Raw genomic sequence first — 26054 nt, 5'->3', positions numbered from 1 at the left:
CCTGAGGGGTCTAGTTTCCAAAATGGTGTCACTTGTGGGGGGTTTCCACTGTTTAGGCACATCAGGAGCTCTCCAAACGCAACATGGTGTCTACTAATTATTCAGACAAATTTTACATTCAAAAAGTCTAATGGCGCTCCTTCCCTTCCGAGCCCTGCCGTGCACCTAAACAGTGGTTTTCCCTCACATATGGGGTATCAGCACGCTCAAGAGAAATTGCACAAAAAAATTTGGGGTCCATTTTTTCCTGTTACCCCTGTGAAAATAAAAAAAATTGGGTCTAAAGTAACATTTTTGTGAAAAAAGTTAAATGTTAATTTTTTTCTTCCACATTCCAAAAATTCCTGTGAAGCACCTGAAGGGTTAATAAAGTTCTTGAATATGGTTTTGAGCACCTTGAAGGGTGCAGTTTTTAGAATGGTGTCACTTTTGGGTATTTTCTGTCATAAAGACCCCTCAAAGTGACTTCAAATATGATGTGGTCCCTAAAAAAATGTTTTTGTAAATTTTGTTGGAAAAATGAGAAATCGCTGGTCAACTTTTAACCCTTATAGCTCCCTAACAAAAAAAAATTTTGGTTCCAAAATTGTGCTGATGTGAAGTAGACATGTGGGAAATGTTATTTATTAACTATTTTGTGTGACATATCTCTCTGATTTAAGGGCATGAAAATTCAAAGTTTGAAAATTGCAAATTTTTCTAAATTTTCACCAAATTTCCGATTTTTTCACAAATAAACACAAGTTATATCGAAGAAATTTTACCACAATCATGAAGTACAATATGTCACAAAAAAACAATCTCAGAATCAGGGGAATACGTTGAAGCGTTCCAGAGTAATTACCTCATAAAGTGACAGTGGTCAGAATTGAAAAAATTGGCCTGGTCACGAAGGCAAAAACAGGCTCTGGCGCGAAGTGGTTAAGCAGTTACAGGTTTCCAGCAATATGAGAAAGAAAAAGGCTCTCTGCTACTGAAAAGCATCACCTCGTGCAATACCTCGGACACAGTATGAAAACATTAGATATTTCATGAAAACTTAAGCGTGACCATCGTACTGTGAAAAGATTTATGGTTGATACAGAGCACAGATGGGTTTGTGCAGATAAAGGCATAATGAGGAAGATTTCTGCCAGACAAATTCATTGGATAGAGACAGTAGCTGCCAAAATACAATTTCAAAGCAGCAAATAGGTATTGGAAGCTGCTTGTGCCTCTTGAGTCTGCGAACCTCAAGGTGTAGGATCCTCCAGAGGCTGCAATTGTACACAAACTTTACCTGAAGAATCATGTTGTCAGGTAACTTTTACAACACAATAAATGCAGTAAAAACAAACCCTCTCCCCCCCCCCAAAAAACAATGTCACAATTTTTTTTCACCATTTCATCTCACTTGGAATATTTTTCAAGCTTTTCAGTACATTACATGGCAAAACAAATGGAGTCGTTTAAAACTCCAACTCGACCCACAAAAAATAAACAAACCCTCATACGGCCATGCCGACAGAGAAATAATAGAATAAATAGATATGGCGAAAAGAAAGGAAGGAAAGTGCAAAAAATGAAAATTAACCCAGACCCTAAAAGAGAATCTGTCAGCAGGATTTTACAAAGTAAAGTACAGACATGGCCATATTGGCGCTGTGATACTGATTAAGATGATACCTGTGGTGAAAAAATCTGTTTTGTGTTTTTTTGCTTAATTTTTGTGTAATGTTTTCATTTAATGAGATCTTGGTGCATCGGGCCGGCCTGTGGGCAGGGTCTTATCTTGGTGCTCTGGTCCCTTATTCATCAGCAAAAAATCAAAACCCCAGAATTACTTATTTTGGTCGCCGTAACCCTGCAATAAGAGGTGATTAAACCATAGTATCTACCCCCAAATGGTATCCCTAAAAACGTCAGCTCTGGGCCCAAAAATAACCCTCACACATCCCCAGATCCCGAAAATTGAAAAAAAAAATGTATACATGTTTGGTATCTGCATAATCGTACTGATCTTGAGATTCATATTGCCAGGTCAGTTTTACCGCATAGTGAACATGGTAAAATGGTAAATAACCCTACTCCTCCCCCCCAAAAAATTGTGAAATTGCACCTTTTTTGCAATTTCAGGATGCTTGGATTTTTTTTCCCGCTTTCCAGTTTGCGGCATGATAAAATGGATGACGTCATTCAAAAGTATAACTCGTCCCGCAAAAAAACCCGCTCATATGGCTATGGGGACAGAAAAATAAAAAAGTTGTGGTTCTTTGAAGAAGAGAGGAAAAACGAGCAACGTACCATATTGTAAGGATATCCTACAAGTCACCGGGGGGGGGAAGAACTGTGTTTTGTGACTTTCTGATCATTTGTTCCATTACTATAATCTGTTTACAATAAAGAAAATTCCTCGGAAATATCTTTGTTTTTTACAATGTTCCTTATTCTATTCATCATCTATACATTGGGAAGGGTGGGGTAGCTAAAGAAAATGTGCCAGTCTGGCAGGAATTGTGCCACAAATGCAAAGTAGATTGCATGCAATGCCTTAGTTATAAGTAAGGTTCATCGCAAAGAATCCAGTTATTAAAGAATAATCATTGTTTTAATTTTTATTTCATAAATCAATAGTACATATGAAAAATAAGCAACTTTATAATGCATCTTATTAGAGAAAACTGCTTCTTTCTACTCCTGGACTGATCTTTCATTCTTAATTCAAAGGTAAAATTTGTCTTTAATGAATACAGACTTTCCAATTGCTGAGATAGGAGAAGTCAGTTGGTGCTCATAAAGTTCTATGGAAAAGTGTAAATGTCATTGTTTAGTATAACTTGCAGCAGAATGTCTGTGTCTGCCTCTAGCTCCTCCCACCTCAGGAGAACTTGCAGCAGAATGTCTGTTTCTGCCTCTAGCTCCTCCCACCTCAGGAGAACTTGCAGCAGAATGTCTGTCTACCTCTAGCTCCTCCCACCTCAGGAGAACTTGCTGCAGAATGTCTGTGTCTGCCTCTAGCTCCTCCAGCCTCAGGAGAACTTACAGTAGAATGTCTGTGTCTGCCTCTAGCTCCTCCCACCTCAGGAGAACTTGCAGCAGAATGTCTGTGTCTGCCTCTAGCTCCTCCCACCTCAGGAGAACTTGCAGCAGAATGTCTATGTCTACCTCTAGCTCCTCCTACCTCAGGAGAACTTACAGTAGAATGTCTGTGTCTGCCTCTAGCTCCTCCCACCTCAGGAGAACTTGCAGCAGAATGTCTGTGTCTGCCTCTAGCTCCCCCCACCTCAGGAGAACTTGCAGCAGAATGTCTATGTCTACCTCTAGCTCCTCCTACCTCAGGAGAACTTGCTGCAGAATGTCTGTGTCTGCCTCTAGCTCCTCCAGCCTCAGGAGAACTTACAGTAGAATGTCTGTTTCTGCCTCTAGCTCCTCCCACCTCAGGAGAACTTGCTGCAAAATCTCTATCTGTCTCTAGCTCCTCCCACCTCAGGAGAACTTGCAGCAGAATGTCTGTGTCTGCCTCTAGCTCCTCCCACCTCAGGAGAACTTGCTGCAGAATGTCTGTGTCTGCCTCTAGCTCCTCCCACCTCAGGAGAACTTGCTGCAAAATCTCTATCTGTCTCTAGCTCCTCCCACCTCAGGAGAACTTGCAGCAGAATGTCTGTTTCTGCCTCTAGCTCCTCCCACCTCAGGAGAACTTGCTGCAAAATCTCTATCTGTCTCTAGCTCCTCCCACCTCAGGAGAACTTGCAGCAGAATGTCTGTGTCTGCCTCTAGCTCCTCCCACCTCAGGAGAACTTGCTGCAGAATGTCTGTCTGCTTCTAGCTCCTCCCACCTCAGGAGAACTTGCTGCAAAATCTCTATCTGTCTCTAGCTCCTTCCACCTCAGGAGAACTTGCTGCAAAATCTCTATCTGTCTCTAGCTCCTTCCACCTCAGGAGAACTTGCTGCAAAATCTCTATCTGTCTCTAGCTCCTTCCACCTCAGGAGAACTTGCAGCAGAATGTCTGTGTCTGCCTCTAGCTCCTTCCACCTCAGGAGAACTTGCTGCAAAATCTCTATCTGTCTCTAGCTCCTCCCACCTCAGGAGAACTTGCAGTAGAATGTCTGTGTCTTCCTCTAGCTCCTCCCACCTCAGGAGAACTTGCAGTAGAATGTCTGTATCTGCCTCTAGCTCCTCCTACCTCAGGAGAACTTACAGAAGAATGTGTGTGTCTGCCTCTAGCTTCTCCCACCTCAGGAGAACTTGCAGTAGAATGTCTGTATCTGCCTCTAGCTCCTCCCACCTCAGGAGAACTTGTAGCAGAATGTCTGTGTCTTTCTCTAGCTCCTCCCACCTCAGGAGAACTTGCAATAGAATGTTTGTATCTGCCTCCAGCTCCTCTCACCTCCATAGAATTTTAAAAGCACCAACTGTCATCTCTTATCTAAGTAATGGGAAAATAGATATTCACTGAACAGATTTTTCCCATGAATTAAGAGTGAATAATCAGTCCAGGAGAAGAAAGAAGCAGATTTTTCTGATATGATATATTACACAATGTCTTATTTTCATGTGCACTATTGATTTATAAAATTATTGTTACTCTTTAACTTCTTTTTTTGGCAGATTAAATCAAACTATGTAATAAATACTGAATATACAGTATGAAAATTAGGAGATGTTGTCCCTTAATTTCTTCAACTAAAACAACTGGAGATCAATGTCATTAAATCACAGAGCTGAAATATATTTTGTGCCAGTATAATATTGTTCTCATCTGGTGAGAACGTACCATTTGGTTATTGCTGGTGTTTCCCTGATACGGGCTCCACTCCTTTCCATTCAAGCTGTAGAATATAAGGAACTGGGAAATGTATATAGAAAGGAGGCGTTGGCGGGCACCTTGTGTCTGTATGCTGTGGACCAGCATGGGCGTTAGAAGGTCCACCTGGAAAAGAGTGATAAATCATTTAATAGATGAGGAACAAGCAATAATATTACTTCTAATATTAACTGTAGGTAGTTGTCACATCTTATTGAACACACATTTTTCTATATCCAAACTGCACCGTGCAAAGGATTTTATCGAGGAGCCGCCACATATGTCAAACACATCAAACCGCCAGTGGGGGTGAAATGGCTAACTATAGGATTCTTTCTTACCAGTATTTGACAAAGTGCATTACCACTAGAGATGATTAAACCTTTTGGAATTAGAATTTGGCAAAATTTGTGTTGAGCGAGCATGCTCGACACTGCTCGGTAATCGCCCGAGCATCTCACTACTCGGGATGTTCGGCGAGCACCGAGCATTTCCGAGTTACTCGGGCGGGAGCTCGGGTCTCCGCCCTGCACGTTTGGCGGTCTTTACAGAGCCAATGAACATGCAGGGATTGCCAGCCAGTCACTGTAATGCCGCAGCCATGTTGGTTGTGGGCATTACAGTGATTGGCTGGCCGCACAGCGTCACCTCGAGTATTTAAAACCGGGCGCCGCCATCTTGGACACAGTCGCTCCGGATCAGACAGTGTAGGGTCAGTGCTGCTGAGCTAGGGAGAGATTTATACTGCGAAATAGGTAGCGAAGGGTCTCTAAAGCCTGCCAAATCAAACAAACAGTCCTTCTCAGGACTAATATCCATCCCAGATATCAGGCAGGCTGTATAGGAGACACAGTGGTTATACCAACAAACGCTGCATTACAGTCCTGTGTGCTGCTGCTTTTCAAATTGCTAGACTTATCCTCCCGGTCTCAGGGGCAAGGAAAAATCCTTTTTTTTTTCATCTAAATCTTTTTTTTTCCCCTCAGTCAGACTGTACAAATACCCATCTTATTAACCTTTTGGTATTCCCCCCCCCCAAAAGAAAAGATTGAGTGTGTCTGTGAGTGTTCAGACACAAATATATCTGTTTAAAATAGTCTGGTGTAGGCCAGATAACTAGAACTGTGGTTTTGCAGTTCCACGGTTCAAATCTCTGTATTATCCACTTTTTTGCCTTTTTCCATAAAAAAAAACATTTTGAGTGTCTCGCTGACTGTTCAGACACCAATATATCTGTTTAAAAGATTCTGGTGTAGGCCAGAGAACTAGAACTGAGGTTTTCCTCTTCTACGGTTCAAATCACCTTTCTATTACCCTTTTGCCATTGATAGTGCGAGTGTAAGCTATTTTACTTCATTTACAATGGGCAAGGCGCGTGGCAAGAGACGTGGAACTGGACGTTCTGATGATGGTGCGTGCAGAGGACGGGGCCGTGGCCAAGGTGAAAATGTGCCACAACCAACAGCCACATCTTTTCGCTCCCAGTTCTTGACCGAATTACTAGGGAAGAACACAATGGCACCACTATTGCGAACTGATAAGTGTGAACAGGTTATTAATTGGATAGCAGATAATACTTCCACTCAACTGGGCACCACCACCTCCGGTCTGTCTTCCACACGGTCAAGTGTTAGTAGCCGTGAGTCTCGACCGCATACTCCTCCTCACCCTGATGCTCCTTCCTCCCACCATGCCAAGTGTCGTCAGACAGCAACTGATCCCACAGTTGGACACTCTGAAGAGCTGTTCACTGGTCCGTTTCCATATTTGTGCCCCTCACCTGCTCCGCTTGAAGTGGTGGAAGAGGAGATCCCATGTAGCGATGACAAATATTTGAACAGCCACGGCCACAGGAAGGCGACGCTGGCAATTTGTCACAAGAGGTGGACGATGAAGAGACACAATTGCCATGAAGTGAGGAGGAGGACCATGGTGCGGAAGAGGAGGAGGTGGTGGATGATCTAGTAACTGACCCAACGTGGCAGGAGGACATGCAGAGTGAGGCCAGCAGCACACAGGGGGAGGGAGGCAGAGTACCCCACCAGGCCGAAAGAAGCAGTGTGGTGGCCGCAGACAGAAGGCGGGCAACCGTTCCCCGTAACACCAACATGAGGGACGTTGCCAGTACAACCGGTAGGTCTTCCAGAGTCTGGAATTTTTTTAAAGACTGCTGATAACTACAAAAAGGCCATTTGTACCACCTGCCAGGCCAGCATCAGCAGGGGTGACAAAACTACCAGCCTGACCACCACCAGCATGATCAGGCACATGTCAGCAAAGCACCCGACTTTGTGGGGTGAACCCCAGGGTCCACGACCAGTGTCTGCGGGTGTCACCACTGCTTCTTCCGCTGTTGTGCGTGTGTAATAGTGGGGAAGGACGTAGCCTTCCCTTTGCACTGATGTAGTTAAAGGAAGTGTCCCTACAGTTAGACCTCTCTGAACTGTTGGTAGGCCAAGCTAAGGGGTTAGCTTCAGTGGTCCAGTCAGTAGAGTAGAGGGGGGAACTTAGTGCCCTGATCAAGCCTTGAGAGTTATAGAGCTTGTTCCTGGCATAAATCCTTGTGGGCTGCAGTAGCCGTAATCAGCCACAAGATGCCACTGTCCTGGGTGCAGATGTTAGGTTGAGTCTGCCAGCAGTGTTACAGACAGTGATGGGTTAATACTGAGTATGACAGCTCACAGAGGGTGGGCACTTTAAGAAAATCCCTGCTTAGTCTCCAGAAGCAGGAAGAGAAATTGAGTAAGAGATAGGACAGTGAACAGTGCAGGCAGCCTGAATATATGGTGGCTGCTAGGGTAGACGAGAGCTCCATATCCTCAGACATTGGGATCACTAGTGTGAAAGTCTCCCTACGCAAGAGCAAGAGTCCTGTTAGCCGGCCGGAGAAACTCAAAGGAAGTGTTGAGGACCCAGGGCACTTCTAGTCTGCAGGAATCAGAGGAAGATAAATACAGTTAAATGAAAAAGTTTGGGCACCCCTATTAATCTTAAGCTTATTGTTTTATAAAAATTGGTGTTTTTGCAACAGCTATTTCAGTTTGATATATATAATAACTGTTGGACACAGTAATGTTTCTGCCTTGAAATGAGGTTTATTGTACTAACAGAAAATGTGCAATCTGCATTCAAACAAAATTTGACAGGTGCATAAGTATGGGCACCTCACCAGAAAAGTGACATTAATATTTAGTAGATCCTCCTTTTGCAAAAATAACAGCCTCTAGTCGCTTCCTGTAGCTTTTAATGAGTTCCTGGATCCTGGATGAAGGTATTTTTGACCATTCCTCTTTACAAAACAATTCCAGTTCAGTTAAGTTTGATGGTCGCCGAGCATGGACAGCCCTCTTCAAATGATCCCACAGATGTTCAATGATATTCATGTCTGGGGACTGGCATGGCCATTCCAGAACATTGTAATTGTTCCTCTGCATGAATGCCTGAGTAGATTTGGAGCGGTGTTTTGGATCATTGTCTTGCTGAAAGATCCATCCCCTGCGTAACTTCAACTTTATCACTGATTCTTGAACATTATTGTCAAGAATCTGCTGATACTGAGTGGAATCCATGCGTCCCTCAACTTTAACAAGATTCCCGGTGCCGGCATTGGCCACACAGCCCCAAAGCATGATGGAACCTCCACCAAATTTTACTGTGGGTAGCAAGTGTTTTTCTTGGAATGCTGTGTTTTTTTGCCGCCATGCATAACGCCTTTTTGTATGACCAAACAACTCAATCTTGGTTTCATCAGTCCACAGGACCTTCTTCCAAAAAGAAATTGGCTTCTCCAAATGTGCTTTTGCTTACCTCAGCCGACTCTGTTTGTGGCGTGCTCGCAGAAACGGCTTCTTTCGCATCACTCTCCCATACAGCTTCTCCTTGTGCAAAGTGCGTTGTATAGTTGACCGATGCACAGTGACACCATCTGCAGCAAGTTGATGCTGCAGCTCTCTGGAGGTGGTCTGAGGATTGTCCTTGACTGATCTCACCATTCTTCTTCTCTGCCTTTCTGATGTTTTTCTTGGCCTGCCTTAACAAAAACAGTCCCTGTGTTCTTCCATTTCCTTACTATGTTCCTCACAGTGGAAACTGACAGGTTAAATCTCTGAGACAGCTTTTTTCATCCTTCCCCTGAACAACTATGTTGAATAATCTTTGATTTCAGACCATTTGACACTTGTTTTGAGGAGCCCATGATGCCACTCTTCAGAGGAGATTCAAACAGGAGAACAACTTGCAAGTGGCCACTTTAAGTAGCTTTTCTCATGCTTGCATACACCTGGCTATGAAGTTCAAAGCTCAATGGGGTTACAAAACCAAAAAAAGTGCTTTAGTAAGTCAGGAAAAAGTAGGTAGCAGTATTTAAAACAAGAAAATGTTAAGGGTGCCCATACTTAAGCACCTGTCAAATTTTGTTTGAATGCAGATTGCACATTTTCTGTTAGTACAATAAACCTCATTTCAAGGCAGAAACATTACTGTGTCCAACAGTTATTACATATATCAAACTGAAATAGCTGTTGCAAAAACACAAATTTTTATAAAACAATAAGCTTAAGATTAATAGGGGTGCCCAAACTTTTTCATATAACTGTAGGACTCCAGGCTAAGACGTGGGGGAGAGATCGGATCCAGATCACTGTTGGTATTGCAGAAGAGTCTCTTGGGCTAGAGATTAGAGTCACAGAGATGCTTCACGTAAAGAGGGAACCAGGGCTGAAGATGTTCCCAGCGCCTGTGAGAGAGATAATAACCTGTCGGGCCTTATCCATTATATCTGCCTGTAAATATTGTACATATTCCTCTTCCCCAAGTAAAGTCCAAGTTCTGGTTAAGAACCTCGTGTCCTCTGAATTTATTGCTGCCCTGGTCCCAGAAGAGAAATGCCTGGAGACAGCCGCGATCGGATGGTTTGAAGTAAGTGGAGAGCACCACATACACAGCCACACATCAGAGGGAGGACACGAATTGTCAGTAGGGCGCCAGAGTGAGAGGGGGCTACAGCCCGCCCATGACTACCTCGCTGGGGCACCTTACACGTGTAAGAGAACCCCCTGTTGTGCGTGCAAGGCAATCCCCTGTCCATACTGCATGCAAAGATGCCCCCTCCTCTCAGTCTTCACTTGTTATGGCAGTTTCTCAAGAAACAGCATCAACGTCCACGTCCACGTCCCACCGCAGCGTTCAATAGTCCATATCCCAGACCTTTGAACGAAAGCGCAAATTCGCAGCCAACGCCCCACAGGACACAGTCCTAAATTCGCTCATTTCACGACTGCTTGCGTTGGAAATGCTGCCTTTTATGCTGGTGGAGACGGAGTCTTTCCGCAACCTTATGGCGGTGGCTGTCCCTCGGTACTCGGTCCCCAGCCGACACTATTTTTCCCGGTGTGCCATCCCCGCTCTACACAAGCACATGTCCCAAAACATCTGCCGTGCCCTCAACAACGCAGTTACTGGGAGAGTCCACCTGACAACGAACACGTGGACAAGTGCTTGTGGCCAGGGACGGTACATCTCCCTGACGGCACACGGGGTAAACATAGTGGAAGCCGGGACCCAGTCGGACCTTGGGACGGAACACATCCTCCCCACACCGAGGATTGTGGGCCCTATGTCAGTCAGAGTTGCCCCCACAGTGTACAGCTCCTGCGCATCATCCTCCTCCTCTTCCTCATGTTCAGCCTCCATCTCAGATATCACCACATCAGTTACAAGATGGAAGCACTGCAGTACTGCCTCAGCCAAGCGGCAACAGGCTGTGCTGAAACTCATAAGCTTAGGTGATAAACCTCACACTGCGTGTGAGTTGTGGACAGCTGTGAAAGAGCAGGCAGATCTGTGGCTGAGACCGCTGAACCTACATCCAGGCATGGTCGTATGTGACAATGGCCGTAAGCTGGTGGCGGCTCTGAGGCGAGGCGAGATCACACACGTACCATGCCTGGTTCATGTGCTTAACCTCGTGGTTCAGCGGTTTCTTCAATCGTACCTCGAGTTGCCAAATCTGCTCGTCAAAGTACGCGGCCTGTCAGCTCATTTTCGAAAGTCGGCTACAGCTTCCCCCGCCCTTGCTGTGTTGCAGCAGCGTTTGCAGCTTCCAGCACACCGACTGGTGTGTGATGTCCCCACACGTTGGAACTCTACCCTCCACATGTTGCAAAGGATATGTAAGCAGAAGAGAGCAGTTGTGGAGTACCAGCTGCAACAAGGCCGTCGATATTCAGGTCAGACTCCACACATAAGACCTCAGGAGTGGACCTGGATGTCTGACATATGTACCATCCTGACAAACTTTGAGGAGTCCACCAAGATGGTGAGTGGCGATGACGCCGTCATCAGCATCAGCATCCCACTTGTCTGTCTTTTGCAACGCTCTCTGCAGAGAATTAAAGAGGAGGCATTGCAGCCAGAGTATAATGAGATGGATCAAGAAGCCGTAGCGGTTGATTACACACAGCCCAGCCTCATCTCATCCCAACGTGCATTGGGGGACAATGAGGGAGAGGAGGAGGAGGAGGAAGAACAGGAGCTGGTATCATGCGCTGTAGACGGTAGTACCTGTGCAACTGTCATACCATCGGTTCAGCATGGGTGGCCTGAGGACAGGGGGGAGGAGGAGAAGGAGGAGAGCATGGTCAGTCGTCATCTTGGTGAGGACACGGAAGTCTTGCCCGTTACCAGTCTGGCACGCATGGCTGACTTTATGTTACGCTGCCTTAACCGTGACCCTCGCGTTGTCAAAATATTGGGTGACAGTTATTACTGGTTGGTGACACTTTTAGACCCCCGCTAAAAGGAGAACTTTCATGCTTTTATTCCTGAGGTGGAGAGGTCTACAAAAATGGGGCAGTACCAGAAGGCCCTTGCTGCAGAACTGTTAAAAAAATTCCCATCTGAACACGCTAGCGGCAGAGGTCACAGTTCGTTGCCCAACCAAGGTGTACAGGCGAGAGAGACACAACTCCAATCCAGCAGAGGCAGGGCAACACTTTCAACGTTCTGGGACAGTTTTCTGAGACCCGCCCACTTACAGGCCCTGAAGCGCGGGGTACTCTCACAAGGAGTGGAATGTTTCAAAAGATGGTGAGGGAGTACCTTGCCGACTGTACCAGCGTCCTCCGTGATTCCTCTGTGCCTTTTAATTATTGGGTATCCAAGCTGGACACTTGGAATGAACTCGCTCTCTACGCCTTGGAGGTCCTGGCCTGCCCTGACGCTAGCGTGTTATCGGAGCGTGTTTTTAGTGCCGCTGGGGGAATTATAACTGATAAGCGCACTCGCCTGTCAACTGACAATGCTGAAAAGCTGACCCTTATCAAAATGAACAAGAGCTGGATTGGGCCAGACTTCTCATCACCACCAAATGACAGCAGAGTAACAAAGTCAAATCCACTGTGTTATTTCGGGAGGTGTATTCCCATGCCTCGCTTCACACCCACACATGGGTATACGCTTCCTCATTTCGGCTGTTTTTTGCTCTTATCCTTATCCTCAGCCTCCACCACCACTATACCACCAGGGTGACCGTGGTCTGTGTTGCCAGAATTGCAAGTATCTCTATCCTAATTTTTGGCAGCTTTTGCTTGGAAGGCATAGGCAAAGACTATGGGAGACCCACTCCCCAATAATGGGAATAATGTTTTTAATATGCTGTACTGCATGGCTCTTGTAAGGGGCATTAAAATTGTCTTGTTAAGCTACTGTGACCTCCATGTCTCTTCCAAGGGGCATTAAAACTGTCTTGTTAAACCACTCTGAACTCCACGTCTCTTCCAAGGGGCATTAAAACCGTCTTGTTAAGCAACTGTGACCTCCACGTCTCTTCCAAGGGGCATTAAAACCATCTTGTTAAACCACTCTGAACTCCACGTCTCTTCCAAGGGGCATTAAAACCGTCTTTTTAAGCTACTGTGACCTCCACGTCTCTTCCAAGGGGCATTAAAACCGTCTTGTTAAGCTACTGTGACCTCCACGTCTCTTCCAAGGGGCATTAAAGCCGTCTTGTTAAACCACTCTGAACTCCACATCTCTTCCAAGGGGAATTAAAACCGTCTTGTTAAACCACTCTGACCTCCACGTCTCTTCCAAGGGGCATTAAAACCGTCTTGTTAAACCACTCTGAACTCCACATCTCTTCCAAGTGGCATTAAAACCGTCTTGTTAAACCACTCTGAACTCCACGTCTCTTCCAAGGGGCATTAAAACCGTCTTGTTAAACCACTCTGAACTCCACAGCTCTTCCAATGGGCATTGAAATGTTGTTTTTAATTAACTCTAACCTCCACGACTCTTCCAACGTGCATTGCATTTCCTCCTAATTTTAGTCAGCTTTTGCTTTTCAATGCATAGGCGAACACTAAGGGAGGCCCACTCCCCAATAATGGGTAGAAGCTTTTTAGTACGCTGTAATCCACGTCTGTTTCAAGGGGCATTGCAGTTCCTCATAATTTTTGGAAAGCCTTCCATTCACTGCTTAGGCCAACAGTGTACAGGAGACCCAGTTGCTATAAATGGAAAAAATGGTTTAGTTAAGGCCCTCTGACCTCCATGTCACTTCCAAGGGGCATTGGGGTGCCTCGAAATTTTTGTCAGGCATTGCACTCACTGTATGCCCTATAACTGTGTAGCCGAACCGCTCCTTTGGTATAGAAACATATCCTACAAGACATGTGTGGTTGACTGGCCTGATATTGATGTGAATGGTCCCTGTTCCTCCTGCTCTTTCTCCTTTGCCACCACCTCATCCATCATTCATCAACTGAAGCTTTGTTTTAACGGGAGTCATAGAACTGGAATAGTAGCAGGAAAACATCCAGCAATCCTCGGAGGAGGTAGGATATGTGCCAAAACGCTGACCACCTCAGGCCTAGCCGCTACTACATACATGCACTTGCATTCCAAGGAACAGAAAGCTAAGGAGATGGATGGCCTCATGATCATGAATAATTTACTCGTTGTGTAGGAGGCCGACCACTGCTGCTGTCTACCTTCTGAACTTTGTGTTGAAGCCTGATTGACCCAGGACCCGCAATCCTCTATGTCTGGAGGACGTGTTGCATCCCAGTGTCCAACTGTGTCCCGGCTTCCACAATATTAACGTAGTGTGAAGGCGTCAGTGAGATGGACCATCCCAGGCCACATTCACTTTCCACGTGTTTGTGGTTAGGCTGTCCTTCCCACTTAAAGCACTGGGGAGGGCACAGGTAATGTTTTGGTATGCGCGCTTGTGTATAAGGCGCACCGGGACAAATAGGGGCGGCTGGGGACCGTTTATGGACCCCGGGCCGCCCCCAGGCGGCTGGGAATGTGTGTGGGCCTGGGGTCTGAGTATGGACACCCGGCTGCCCCCTGGTGGCTTGGGACCAAGCGTGGACACCCGGCCGCCGGGCGGCTGGGGACTGAGTATGGATACCAGGCCGTCGACGCAGCCATGACGTGGTGGCCAGATTCCGCCTCCACATGCCTAAAAGGCCCAATTTCAAGTGCAAGCAAGCAGTATGGTATTGCAGCCTGGGGGTGGGTGGGTGGCGGGCTGCATACTTGCGCTTGCATTGAAAGGAATGGGGGAGGTACAATTGAACACTGCCCTGGGACAAGGACTTGCACGGGGATAGTTGCAAGTCTGCATCTTCTGATGCGGCAAGGATCACTTCTGATGGGCACACTTTTAGGCAGTGACCTGGGTGTCAGAGATGCTTCCAGGGGTCTTCCCCATGCTGTTCCCATGTCTTTTCAGCACTGTATGCATGTGTCACACAGCACATGGCCAGATAAGATTGTAAAATGTTAAAATGACATTTCCCGGTGAATGCATTTGTCACGGTTGAAAGCAATACAAAAGTGCAAAAACGCATAAAAAATGCTACTTGTGAATATAGCCCAAGGTGTGGAGGAGTATTTTTGTTTTTGGTTATTTATTTTACCTTATACACAAGTCTTTACCCTGGAAAGGATGTTCCTTAACATATTTCACAGGAAAACCGTTTCAGTTTTGTTTTTGAACGTTTTATTGTGAGCCCGTAAAAGTGGCTTAACAACTCTGACCACGTTGTTGACAGCAGTGACCTGGGGGTCAGAAATGCTTCCTGGGGCGATGCCCATGCTGTCCCCATGTCATTTGAGCACTGTCACTATCGTTTTGGGCACTTTTTAGGCTTTCTACAGACTGCCAGGGGTGCCACCGCAAAAATGCTCGGGTCTCCCATAGACTAACATTGGGCTCGTTGCTCGGGTCGAGCACCCGAGTATCACGGTGAGCTCGGCCCGAGCTTCGAGCACCCGAGCATTTTAGTCCTCGATCAACACTAATAAATTAATTGCAAGTTGTCCTGAAATGATGTAACTAACACTGAAGTTTCCTAGTAGTGTATACTACTTATTTTAATAATGTGTTTAACGAGCCTCGGTAATTTGGAAGAGAGAGAAGCAGCCAATACATGTACAGCTGGTCAGACAACTGTGGAGAGGATAAGGTGGAGAAAAATTGGGAGCAAATGTGATTAAAATTATAAATTGGTGAGGAAATGCGTGGGGTGTGTGCATTGTGAAGTCCTGGCACCAAGGGAGGTTGTTACAACGCTTAGAGAATGTGCAGAAGCTCAGTATTTGCAGCAAAAAAATCTGCTTCAAATACTAGTGTGGTGGCAAGACAAATGCTGCGTAACACATGGCTTTTGCGTGCATTTTTTAATGCGTTTTTTTACCATTCATTGGAATGTGTGAAAAACGCTGAAAGAGTTGTCATGCTGCAGATATGAAACAGCATCAAATCTGCAAGGAAAAAAAAGCCACATGTGCATAAGATTTCAGAAATCTCTGTCACTTTGTTGGTACAGTAAAACGCTACATTTTTTGTGGCAAAAATGAGCTTGGAAATAGGTAGCAAGAATGAAACACGGAACATACTGTGGTAGATCGACTCACTCGGCTTCTTAAAGAGGTAGACACAGGAACCGTTTCTATTTAAAGTGCGTCTGGTTTATTGCAAACCTCATAAACCATGTCACCAGAAAACGTAAATACAGCCTTTGTCCAGCAGAAGGTAAAAGATAAAGTAACAAGTCCATACAATAGTGCTGGTTAGCCCACCCAGCTTAGGGTCCAGCTTCCATGTCCTTTAACAAAAGGATTCACACCAGGAGACCTGCAATCTCCATATATCTAGCATGTGTGAAACAAACAACTCAGAGCTTTCACCTCCAACCCACCCCCACACCAAATGCTCTTCAGGCTGTGATTTTATTCTCTGACCTCCTCCCTATGAACAGGTGTTCAATCACCTTAGCTCCCAAGATGGCTGTTTAACCCACTGGTGTGCTGGAACCTTTTTCCTATTTTTAATTACTGGAGCTAACAACCTCAGTGCTACATACAGTACAGACCAAAAGTTTGGACACACCTTCTCATTTAATGATTTTTCTGTATTTTCATGACTTTGAAAATTGTACATTCACACTGAAGGCATCAGAACTATGAATTACCACATGTGGAATTATATACTTAACAAAAAAGTGTGAAACAACTGAAAATATGTCTTATATTCTAGGTTCTTCAAAGTAGCCACCTTTTGCTTTGATGAGCTTCAAGAGGTAGTCACCGGAAATGGTTTTCACTTCAAAGGTGTGCCCTGTCAGGTTTAATAAGTGGGATTTCTTGCCTTATAAATGTGGTTGGGACCATCAGTTGTGTTGTGCAGAAGTCTGGTGGATACACAGCTGATAGTCCTACTGAATAGACTGTTAGAATTTGTATTATGGCAAGAAAAAAGCAGCTAAGTAAATAAAAACGAGTGGCCATCATTACTTTAAGAAATGAAGGTCAGTCAGTGCGCAAAATTGGGAACAGTTTGAAAGTGTCCCCAAGTGCAGTTACAAAAAACATCAACCGCTACAAAGAAACTGGCTCACATGAGGACCGCCCCAGGAAAGGAAGACCAAGAGTCACCTCTACTTCTGAGGATAAGTTTATCCGAGTCACCAGCCTCAGAAATCGCAGGTTAACAGCAGCTCAGATTAGAGACCAATGCCACACAGAGTTCTAGCAGCAGACACATCTCTACAACAACTGTTAAGAGGAGACTTTGTGCAGCAGGCCTTCATGGTAAAATAGCTGCTAGGAAACCACTGCTAAGGACAGGCAACAAGCAGAAGAGACTTGTTTGGGCTAAAGAACACAAGGAATGAACATTAGACCAGTGGAAATCTGTGCTTTGGTCAGATGAGTCCAAATTTGAGATCTTTGGTTCCAACCACTGTGTCTTTGTGCGACGCAGAAAAGGTGAACGGATGGACTCTACATGCCTGGTTCCCACCGTGAAGCATGGAGGAGGAGGTGTGATGGTGTGGGGGTGCTTTGCTGGTGACACTGTTGGGGATTTATTCAAAATCGAAGGCATACTGAACCAGCATGGCTACCACAGCATCTTGCAGCGGCATGCTATTCCATCTGGTTTGCGTTTAGTTGGACCATCATTTATTTTTCAACAGGACAATAACCCCAAACACACCTCCAGGCTGTGTAAGGGCTATTTGACCAAGAAGGAGAGTGAACCGAATCGAGATGGCTTGGGGTGAGCTGGACCGCAGAGTGAAGGCAAAAGGGCCAACAAGTGCTAAGCATCTCTGGGAAATCCTTCAAGATTGTTGGAAGACCATTTCCGGTGATTACCTCTTGAAGCTCATCAAGAGAATGCCAAGAGTGTGCAAAGCAGTCATCAAAGCAAAAGGTGGCTGTACTGTATCTCCCCTCCAGTACTTTGCGAGTGACTTTGTTACAATACCCACAGTGTTATTAAAGGAGGTAAAAAAACGACCAAAATGGTGGACATCATTACAGTTATTATCATATAGGTGGGGATGGAAAAAAAATCATTTCCAAACCAGAGAGAGACATCAAATTTTCAGGTGCCCGCACAGTGAGTGGTGCTTAAAGAAAGCCACCATCTGAGACACAAGGTATCGTAGTCTCTTCTGGTTGGCTCTCTTCCATGTGACGTGATAGTTACATGGTATTTTGGGGAAGCCCACTCAGTCTGTTACTCATGTGTAGAGATGAGCGTTGTTCGACTAGAACTGTTCGCCAATCTCAAATTCGAGCTATTTTGGGCGGTGTTTGAGTCATTCGCAAAAAAATCAGCTGTTCGAGGTTATGTTTGATAACTGTTCGTGCACCAAAAGCATACTGGATTTTTTCACATCATGCAGGGATTGTCTGCCACTCACTGTAATGTCACAGCCATGGTGGTTGTGGCATTACAGTGATTGCCCAAATCGATGGGAACAGTGCTCACAGTCAAACATGAAAAGCCGGCAATTCATCAGCGGCATACACCGGTACCCGACAATTTATAACAGAAAAAATAGAGCATCACACATAGATTAGATAGATAGAAACATGTCAGTCACATATATAAGAAGTACAGTGATAGTGTTGGTTACTGTACTTGTCATTTAGTGTTAAAATAAAGGATTTATTAAAAAAAAACATTGGCGTGGGGTTCCCCGTAATTTTAGTCTCTAGCGGAGGTTAAGTAGACGGCTGGGGCAGATGTTTGAAGCCTGGGAAGGGGGTAATACCCACGGAGCTTCCTAGGCTACTAATATCAGCTCCCAGCTGAATACCTAGCCTTTACTAGCTATTAAAATGGGGGGCCCCCCAAAAAAATGACGTGGGGTCCCCCCTATTTTAATAGCTAGCAAAGGCTAGGCAGACAGCTGGGGGCTGATATTAATAGCCCAGGAACGGTGCCATGAATATTGGCCCCCTCCCAGGCTAGAAACACCAGCCGTCAGAAATGGCGCAGCATAGGAAAATTCTGCAGCGCTTGCAGTGAGCGCAGGAGAATTCTCTCACGCTCACCGCAAGTGCAGGAGAATTTTCCCACGTCTCATGACTCCGCTCTGACGAGCGTTTCGTCGACGTTCTTCTGGGAGCGCAATGGAAGGTCGACGAAACGCGCGTCAGAGCGGAGGGTCGTCCTGCACATTCACTTTGCCTATCTCACCAGGTAATGAACCCTATGGTTCAATACGCTTAACATACAGCTTGGATTTATTTCAATTTTTTATTTTAGCTTACAAATACCAATTCCGATATATAGGATTGCTTTGCAACTACAAAAATTTGGTATGGTATACTGTAGCTATTTTTGATATATATTTCTGTATGCCACAACACTGTTGTTAATGCCTGGTGATTTATATATATTGAAACATTACATTGAATGCCATTAGGTGATGATACCCACTTTATGAAGTTTACTGGTGTATACTTTTTAGCCACACTTTTTTTAGTGTTGTAAATAAAAGTAAAATTTTATGATCTTGTATACTCAGTTTCTTGTTCTTTGGATTAATATCCAATATACAAGTCGTTGTTATATATATTTTTGGAGTTATGTGTGATCACTATCATTGTGTATATGGGATACCATTGTGGGACTTGTGAAAGAGAACATCCAATAAGGCCTATTTTTCATGGACTCCCTAAGAGCCATAAGGAGGTGTTTCACCTACCCCTTCGTCCAATTCTCTTAAGCATTGGCTTTCATAATGAGGGGCTCAGTGCCTGAGTGGCCAAACATTGGCAACCATTGGCACAAAGGTTATCGGGATTTTTAAGGGATAGTACATCATCTTATAGAATTCATATGATCAGATAAATATTGATTTATAACTTGTGAAGTAGTAAATTTATATTATTGGATTCCACATTATAGGAACACAGCCCCTATCGGATGGTGAGAAGAACAGTTTATTTTTTCAGAAAGTAATCTGTTTTTTTTCAGAGGTAGTCTGGTATGGTCGCTACATAGACGATCTTTTGTACATATGGTCTGGCAATGTGGGGCCACATGAAACTTTATACAATATTTGAATAGTAATTATTTAAGATGTATTCTGCTCAGGTAATCAAGTTGAGTTTTGGGACATTAAATTGAAAGGTATTGAATAGGCATTGTTCCCACCTCCACGTTTCATAAAGCAGTATCTGCGATAACCATATTAGTGCCATTAACTGCCATCCTGTACATACAGTCAAGTAGATCGTGAGAGCCAAACGCAAAAGTCAGATTGTTAGTTCGTGGTTGTAATGCTAGCATAGTGAAAGTGGCAGATTTATAAGGGATCTTTCAGCAGGTTTTGCTATGCAATCTAACCGCAGCATGATGTAGGGGCAGATGCCCCTACATGATTCAAGTGATGTGTCACTTAGTTTACTGGGTGTAGCAGTCATGATACAATCACAGTTCTCTCTGCTCTAGATCTAGTAGAGCTCTGAATGCTGAGCTCTGTATAACCCCGCCTACACCACTGATTGGCATCTTTCTGTGTACACTGTGCATAGGCAGAAAGATGCTAATCAGTGCTGGGGGCGGGGATAGACGAGGAGGCATGAGGCAATTAGTCTTGTAGTGATAATCTCCTGCTCATAAAACACTGATTTTATTGAAACAAAAACACAGCCCAGTAACTGACACATTGCTGAAATCAGGGTCCCTGCCCCTATATAATGTTTCTCCCAGATTACATAGCAAAAACCTGATGTCAGATTCCCTTTAAAAATTAACCATAAGCAATCAATGTTTCAGTCTGAAAGAAAAAAGTAGCAGAATAGTAGTAAGTCCAGTCATTTGGTATTTAGCATGCCGGATAGGTTGCAAAATAATTAGATCACGGGGATAGAGTCTAGATATTTACCTATGCGATATCCGATATGTCAGGTGTGCAATTAGAAACCTAAAAAGATGCATTGCTGAGCACCTATGCAATATCAGAAAAAATAAAACCTATTCAGAGTTCACCTAAACTTTTTGTGGAAATGCACAATGGGGGAGGGGGGTAAATTGTTTTAGTTTTCTATTGTGTAGGGAGGGTTAATTATCCAATTACCCAGGGGACTGGCAGAGAAAATGTTTGCTAAAGAACACCTTCTGGATAATGACATTAAATGAACAGCCTAAGGGGATGAATTTCCGAAATGATTTATCATTTATATATTGATAGGTACTAAAGTGTGTTCAGATGTAATGATTTTTGATGTTATTTTACATTATATGTTCATTCTGTATTAGCATGTGATTGGAGGTTTGTAGTTTTATAAGGTTTTTCCCATGATTCTGCTATAAAACTGTGACAAGGGCACTGTGTATGTCGCATGTGGAATATCATTTTTTAAATGGAATTTTTAAGGATTTCCTGAATTAAAAGAGAAGTTTTAAAGAAATAGTGGAAGTGCCGTGATCTACCTGATCAGGTGATCTCATAACACAACCCAATTCAATAAGACTGAAGTTCTCATAAACAGATAAAATATCATGTAATGTATAGAACATGTCGTTTTCATTTCCTTGGATTTAAACATTATAACTTTTTACACAAAATATAATAAAGATTAGGCAGATAAAGCAGTAAGTACTGTGGAATGTTCTGTCTCTCACCTGTAGCCAGGAATTCACACTGTCCGCACTCCATGCATTTATTGATCCACTATTTTTCAATCTGGCTAGTGATGGTATCCAGGAGCCTTTGTGCATGTGAAATGAAATACAATTTAGTTTAATAAGGGAAAATATGTTTATTAACCCCTTACCGCCAAATCCTGTTTTTACCTTCCTGAAAAGGCAAAATTTTTCAATTCTGACCAGTGTCACTTTATGCGGTAATAACTCTGGAACGCTTCAATATATCCCAGTGATTCTGAGAATGCTTCTTTTTGTCACACACTGACATTGTACTTCATGTTAGTGGTAAATTTAGGTTGATATGATTTGTGTTTATTTATAAAAAAAAAGTTGGACATTTTATGAAAATTTTTGAAAAAGCTGTAGTTTTGGAACTTGTATAACATTGGGCTAAAGGTGGTTTTTGGTTCAAGTTTTTAATTTTTAAAAGGGGTAATGAGAGAAAATGAATGGTACAATTCGTTACACAATTTTTCCTGATTACGTCAATACCCCATATGTGGTCAAAAACTACTTCTGAGGCACAGTGCGAAGCTCAGAAGGGAAGAAGCGCCATATTGAAGTTCAAATTTTTCGGAATGGTTTGAGGGTGCCATGTCACATTGGCATTGGCAACACCCCTGAGATGCCAGGACAGTAGAAATCCCCATAAGTGACCCCATTTTACAAACTACTCCTCTCAATGAATCCATCTAGGTGTGCAGTGAGCATGTTGACACCACATGTGCCTCACAGAATTTCATACAATTGGACGGTAAAGTAAGAATAATTACGTTTTTACCACAAAAAAATAGTTTTATCTCCAGATTTTACATTTTTACACTGGAAAATGGGTAAAAATGGCACCAAAATTTGTCCCACAATTTCTGCTGTATGTAGCAATACCCCATATGTGACTGTACAGTACTGTTTAGCCACATGGTAAGACTTGCGCTATTTGACCCTTGGAGAACAAATTTTCATAGAATAGTTTGCGGACTCCAAATACAGAGCCCCTAAGTGTCAGAAGAGTAGATTCCCTCCTCAAGTGACCCCATTTTGGAAATTACACCCCTCTAGGAATTTATCTACAGGTGTAGTGACTATTTTGACTCCATGGGTGTTTCCCAGAGACAAGCAGCATTGGATGTTGCCTAGTGAATATTGCAAATCTGCCATTATAGTGACCAGTACGTTATAGTACCCAGTACGTTGTAGTGCCCAGTACGGTATAGTACCCAGTACGTTATAGTACCCAGTACGTTGTAGTGCCCAGTACGTTGTAGTGCCCAGTACGTTATAGTACCCATTACGTTGTAGTGCCCATACATTGTAGTGCCCAGTACATTGTAGTGCCCAGTACATTATGTTGAGTTCGCACTTCTGGAGATATGCACCCGTAAATTAAGTGGGCTTTCATCACCACAGAAATGCCAAACATGTGGACTTTAAATGTGGTTTAGGCACACTGTGGGGCTCAGAAGAGAAAGGGGCATTTGGATTTGGGAGCACAGATTTTGGTAGATTTATGTTTTGTGGGGGAGTCATTGCGCTTTTCGAGTTGAATGCTATTGATAGCATTTTGGGGTACAAAACATTTTGGATTACATTTATCCTGTGCTCTACGCTGAGCACTTTTAACGGGATTTCCATTTACATCTCCGAAATACGTGATTCAGAAGAAACCCCTGATTGATCCATTCACTAATGAGGCAGCAGAGTTACTCTGGACTCCATCTGGCCTATGTTTTGGCGGTGTCTGTCTTTTCAAAGGTGCACAAAACTGTGGTTAACCGCGCTTTTGTGCACGCCTAAAAAGACCGACACTGCCGAATCAAAGGCCAGACGGGATTTCAAAATGACTCCATCTGCCCCATTACAGGAAATTTGTCTGAATCACGTATTTCAGAGATTTACACAGAAACCCTAGTGTAAGCGCTCAGCGCAGAGCGCAGGATAAATGTGAGCCAAGCCTTACTGCAATCTTTGGGAGGCAGAATGAACAAATGAACTGCAAGAATTGGTTTTATTAATTTTTTACGCCATTCCTCATGCATTATTAGTGACTTTATTCTTTGGGTTGGTGCGATTACAGCAATACAAGTTTTATATTGTTTTTATGTTTTGCTACTATCACACAACACACTAAAAGACGCTTTTGACAAAATAAAGTTTTTTACATCACAATATTTTGAAGGCTATAGATTTTTTATTTTTCTGCCGACAGAGTCATGTTGTTTTTCGCAGGATGAGTTGGAGTTTGTATTGGTACCATTTTGGGACACTTAATATTTTTTGATTGCTTTCTATTCTGATTTTTGGGAGGCAAAATTAACAAACGACAGCTATTCAGGAATTTTTTTTGTTTTTTAAGTATGTAAAAGTGATAAGGAAGCTTTATTTTTCAGGTCAGTACCATTACAGCGATATTACATTTATCATTTTTTTATGTTTTGCTGCTTTTACACAATAAAAACAATCGTTTTTGCATCACAATATTCTGAGAGCTATAATTTTTTTATTTCTCCGCTGATGGAGCTGTATGGTGGATTGTTTTTTTGTGGGAGAAGGTGAAGTTTTCAGTGATACCATTTGAATTTACATACGAGTTTTTGATCTCATTTTGTTCAACTTTTTTGTCAGCTGTATGATGAAAAAACATCGTTTTTGGTACTTTTTTATGGTGTTCAGTGAAGGGGTTAAATAGTGTGACAGTTTTATAGATCAGGTTGTTCCAGGTACGGAAATACCAAATATATGTACTTTTTTTGTTTATTTTTGTTTTGATATACATATATGTATTTATTGGTGTTACATTTTTTTCGATCTTTTTCATTCTTAGGGTTTTTTTTTTTATATTTTACAGTTTGTTTTTTTACATCTTTACTTTTATTACTCTGATCACTGGTATAATGCATTGCAATACACATGTACTTAAATGCACTATACCTGTCAGTGGCACACTGACAAAACGCCTTTTAGACCATGCTGCTGGCATGGTCTAACAGGCCACCGTAACTGGCATAGCCAGAGGTCAGTTGTCATGACAGCTATCAGCAGCTCGTGTTTATGGCAGCCATGACAACCATCAGCAGCCTTTTAAATGCTGTGAGCGCTATTGATCACTGCATTTAAAAGGTTAAAAAGCTGGGGGCAGTTTAGGCTCTGCCCTTTGCTGTGACAGCTGTAGCTCGGCTATCATTTAAGCTAAGCTTATGGCGACAATCGTGCGGGCACAGCTCCTGTGCCTGCACAATCTTCATGACATGCCGATAAGTCCACAAGGGAAGGGAAGTACCCAGAAGGTATGATGTACTGGTACGTCATATGTCAGGAAAGGGTTAAATGCCATGGAATAACTCTCAAAGCCTGTCAGTTCTCCATCCTTTCAAGCTAGTAAACTACATTGAACCACCTTCATCTAAAACTACCACACTGTGTTGGGAAGACATTATCCATAAATATTCTATTCTTAAAGGGTTATTCTCAGTAACCCTGCCCACAGGATAGGGAATAACTTGCTGATCGCTGCAGGTCGGACTCCCAGTGATCCCAAAAATGGGGCTTTGAAAACCCAAGAACAGGGCTCTGCAGCCCCATCTTAAATGAAGCAGAGATGTGCATGAAAATAGTTGCAAAAAAAGGTTAAAGACAAAAATAAAGACCTTTTTTAACTTTGCAAAATATTCAGGAACCGCATGCGCCATTTTGTAGATTTTGGCACAATGAATACCTCAAGACAAAAAAATTAGAAAACATCTTCCATAGACTGTATTCATTACATAGTTTTATTTAATCTTCCAAAATGCTGCTAATAACAAGTTGATGAGTGCATCGCTTAGCACAACCCCACTCCATGGTCCAGGTCAGTGTTTTCGGGCCGTAGACAGGAGCTGCATAAATTTCCTTACCCCCTGGGATTAAAAGCTTGGTATATAATTAGCAGGGCTGGCAAGATGTCACCTGTGTGCCGTGCAGATGATGTCATGCCAGGCTGGCGAAACAAACGCTGCATCAGGGGAACCCGGAAGCTCAGGAAATTCACACTGCTCCTGTCCACGGCCTAAGAATACTGACCTGGACCATGGACCAGATTGTGCAAAGTGATCCACTCATCTCTACTAATATCTTATCTGATCAGAAGCAGTCATTGCACTGATCCTTAGGGTCCGCTACACATGACTAAGGTGGAAGATGCAATGTGCTCTACATTATTGGTGCAATTCATGCCCGAATTCTTGCACAGTTTCCTCATTTATTCTCCTCAATGTATGTACATTATTACAAGCAACAAATACAAATCAAAGTTATTTTTGATAAGATGTTTTCAGACACAGAATATGGTAATATATATAGTCAGAATCTCCTACCATAGTGTCCTGATGCAGACATCTGAGAGTCTTGAATTTTTCCAGTTGATAAACCCAGTGGTTGATGACACCCTGTGGAGAAAGCAATCATTGCAATAAAAACTACAAAAATTCAACTCTGCACTACTTATTGCAGCAAACTTAAGGCAAAGTAAGTGTTAGCTATAGTCACTGTTCCTACGTTCAGGCTTTTGTGCATTTTTAAATGCATCAGGTTTCCAAAAATGCCACAATGTTAAACAAAGCGAGCGGACGATTCTTCAGGCATTTTCTGCTGTGAATCCACTCCATGCCTTACAGTAGAAGTCAATGGTAAGGCTAAAAGAAGAATACACCAGAAGGATGCCTGGACGCCTCAAAAAATGCTAGCCTTTTATTCATTATTTAATAGTTTTCAAACAGGTGGGAAATCTGTCCCAAAAATACATAAAACACGCAAAGAAAAGCAAAAAAAA

General features: G+C 43.4%; 1 protein-coding gene across 1 annotated transcript in view; it reads right to left on the bottom strand.

The window, feature by feature from the left end:
* LOC141154162 (coagulation factor VIII-like) overlaps positions 1-26054 on the bottom strand; it is a 229387-nt gene that overhangs the window by 33129 nt on the left and 170204 nt on the right. The window contains exons 20-22 of the mRNA XM_073639666.1: positions 25600-25671; positions 21227-21312; positions 4756-4911 (exon numbers count right to left, since the gene is read on the bottom strand). Coding sequence (XP_073495767.1) covers positions 4756-4911; positions 21227-21312; positions 25600-25671 — 314 coding nt within the window. The remainder of the gene's footprint in view (positions 1-4755; positions 4912-21226; positions 21313-25599; positions 25672-26054) is intronic.

The sequence above is a fragment of the Phyllobates terribilis genome, unplaced genomic scaffold, assembly GCF_046119375.1.
Source record: "Phyllobates terribilis strain yellow unplaced genomic scaffold, ASM4611937v1 Scaffold_7__3_contigs__length_470593459, whole genome shotgun sequence".
Lineage (NCBI taxonomy): Eukaryota > Metazoa > Chordata > Amphibia > Anura > Dendrobatidae > Phyllobates > Phyllobates terribilis.
The sequence above is the reverse complement of the archived record's forward strand: the minus strand, read 5'-3'. Positions and strand labels throughout refer to the sequence as shown.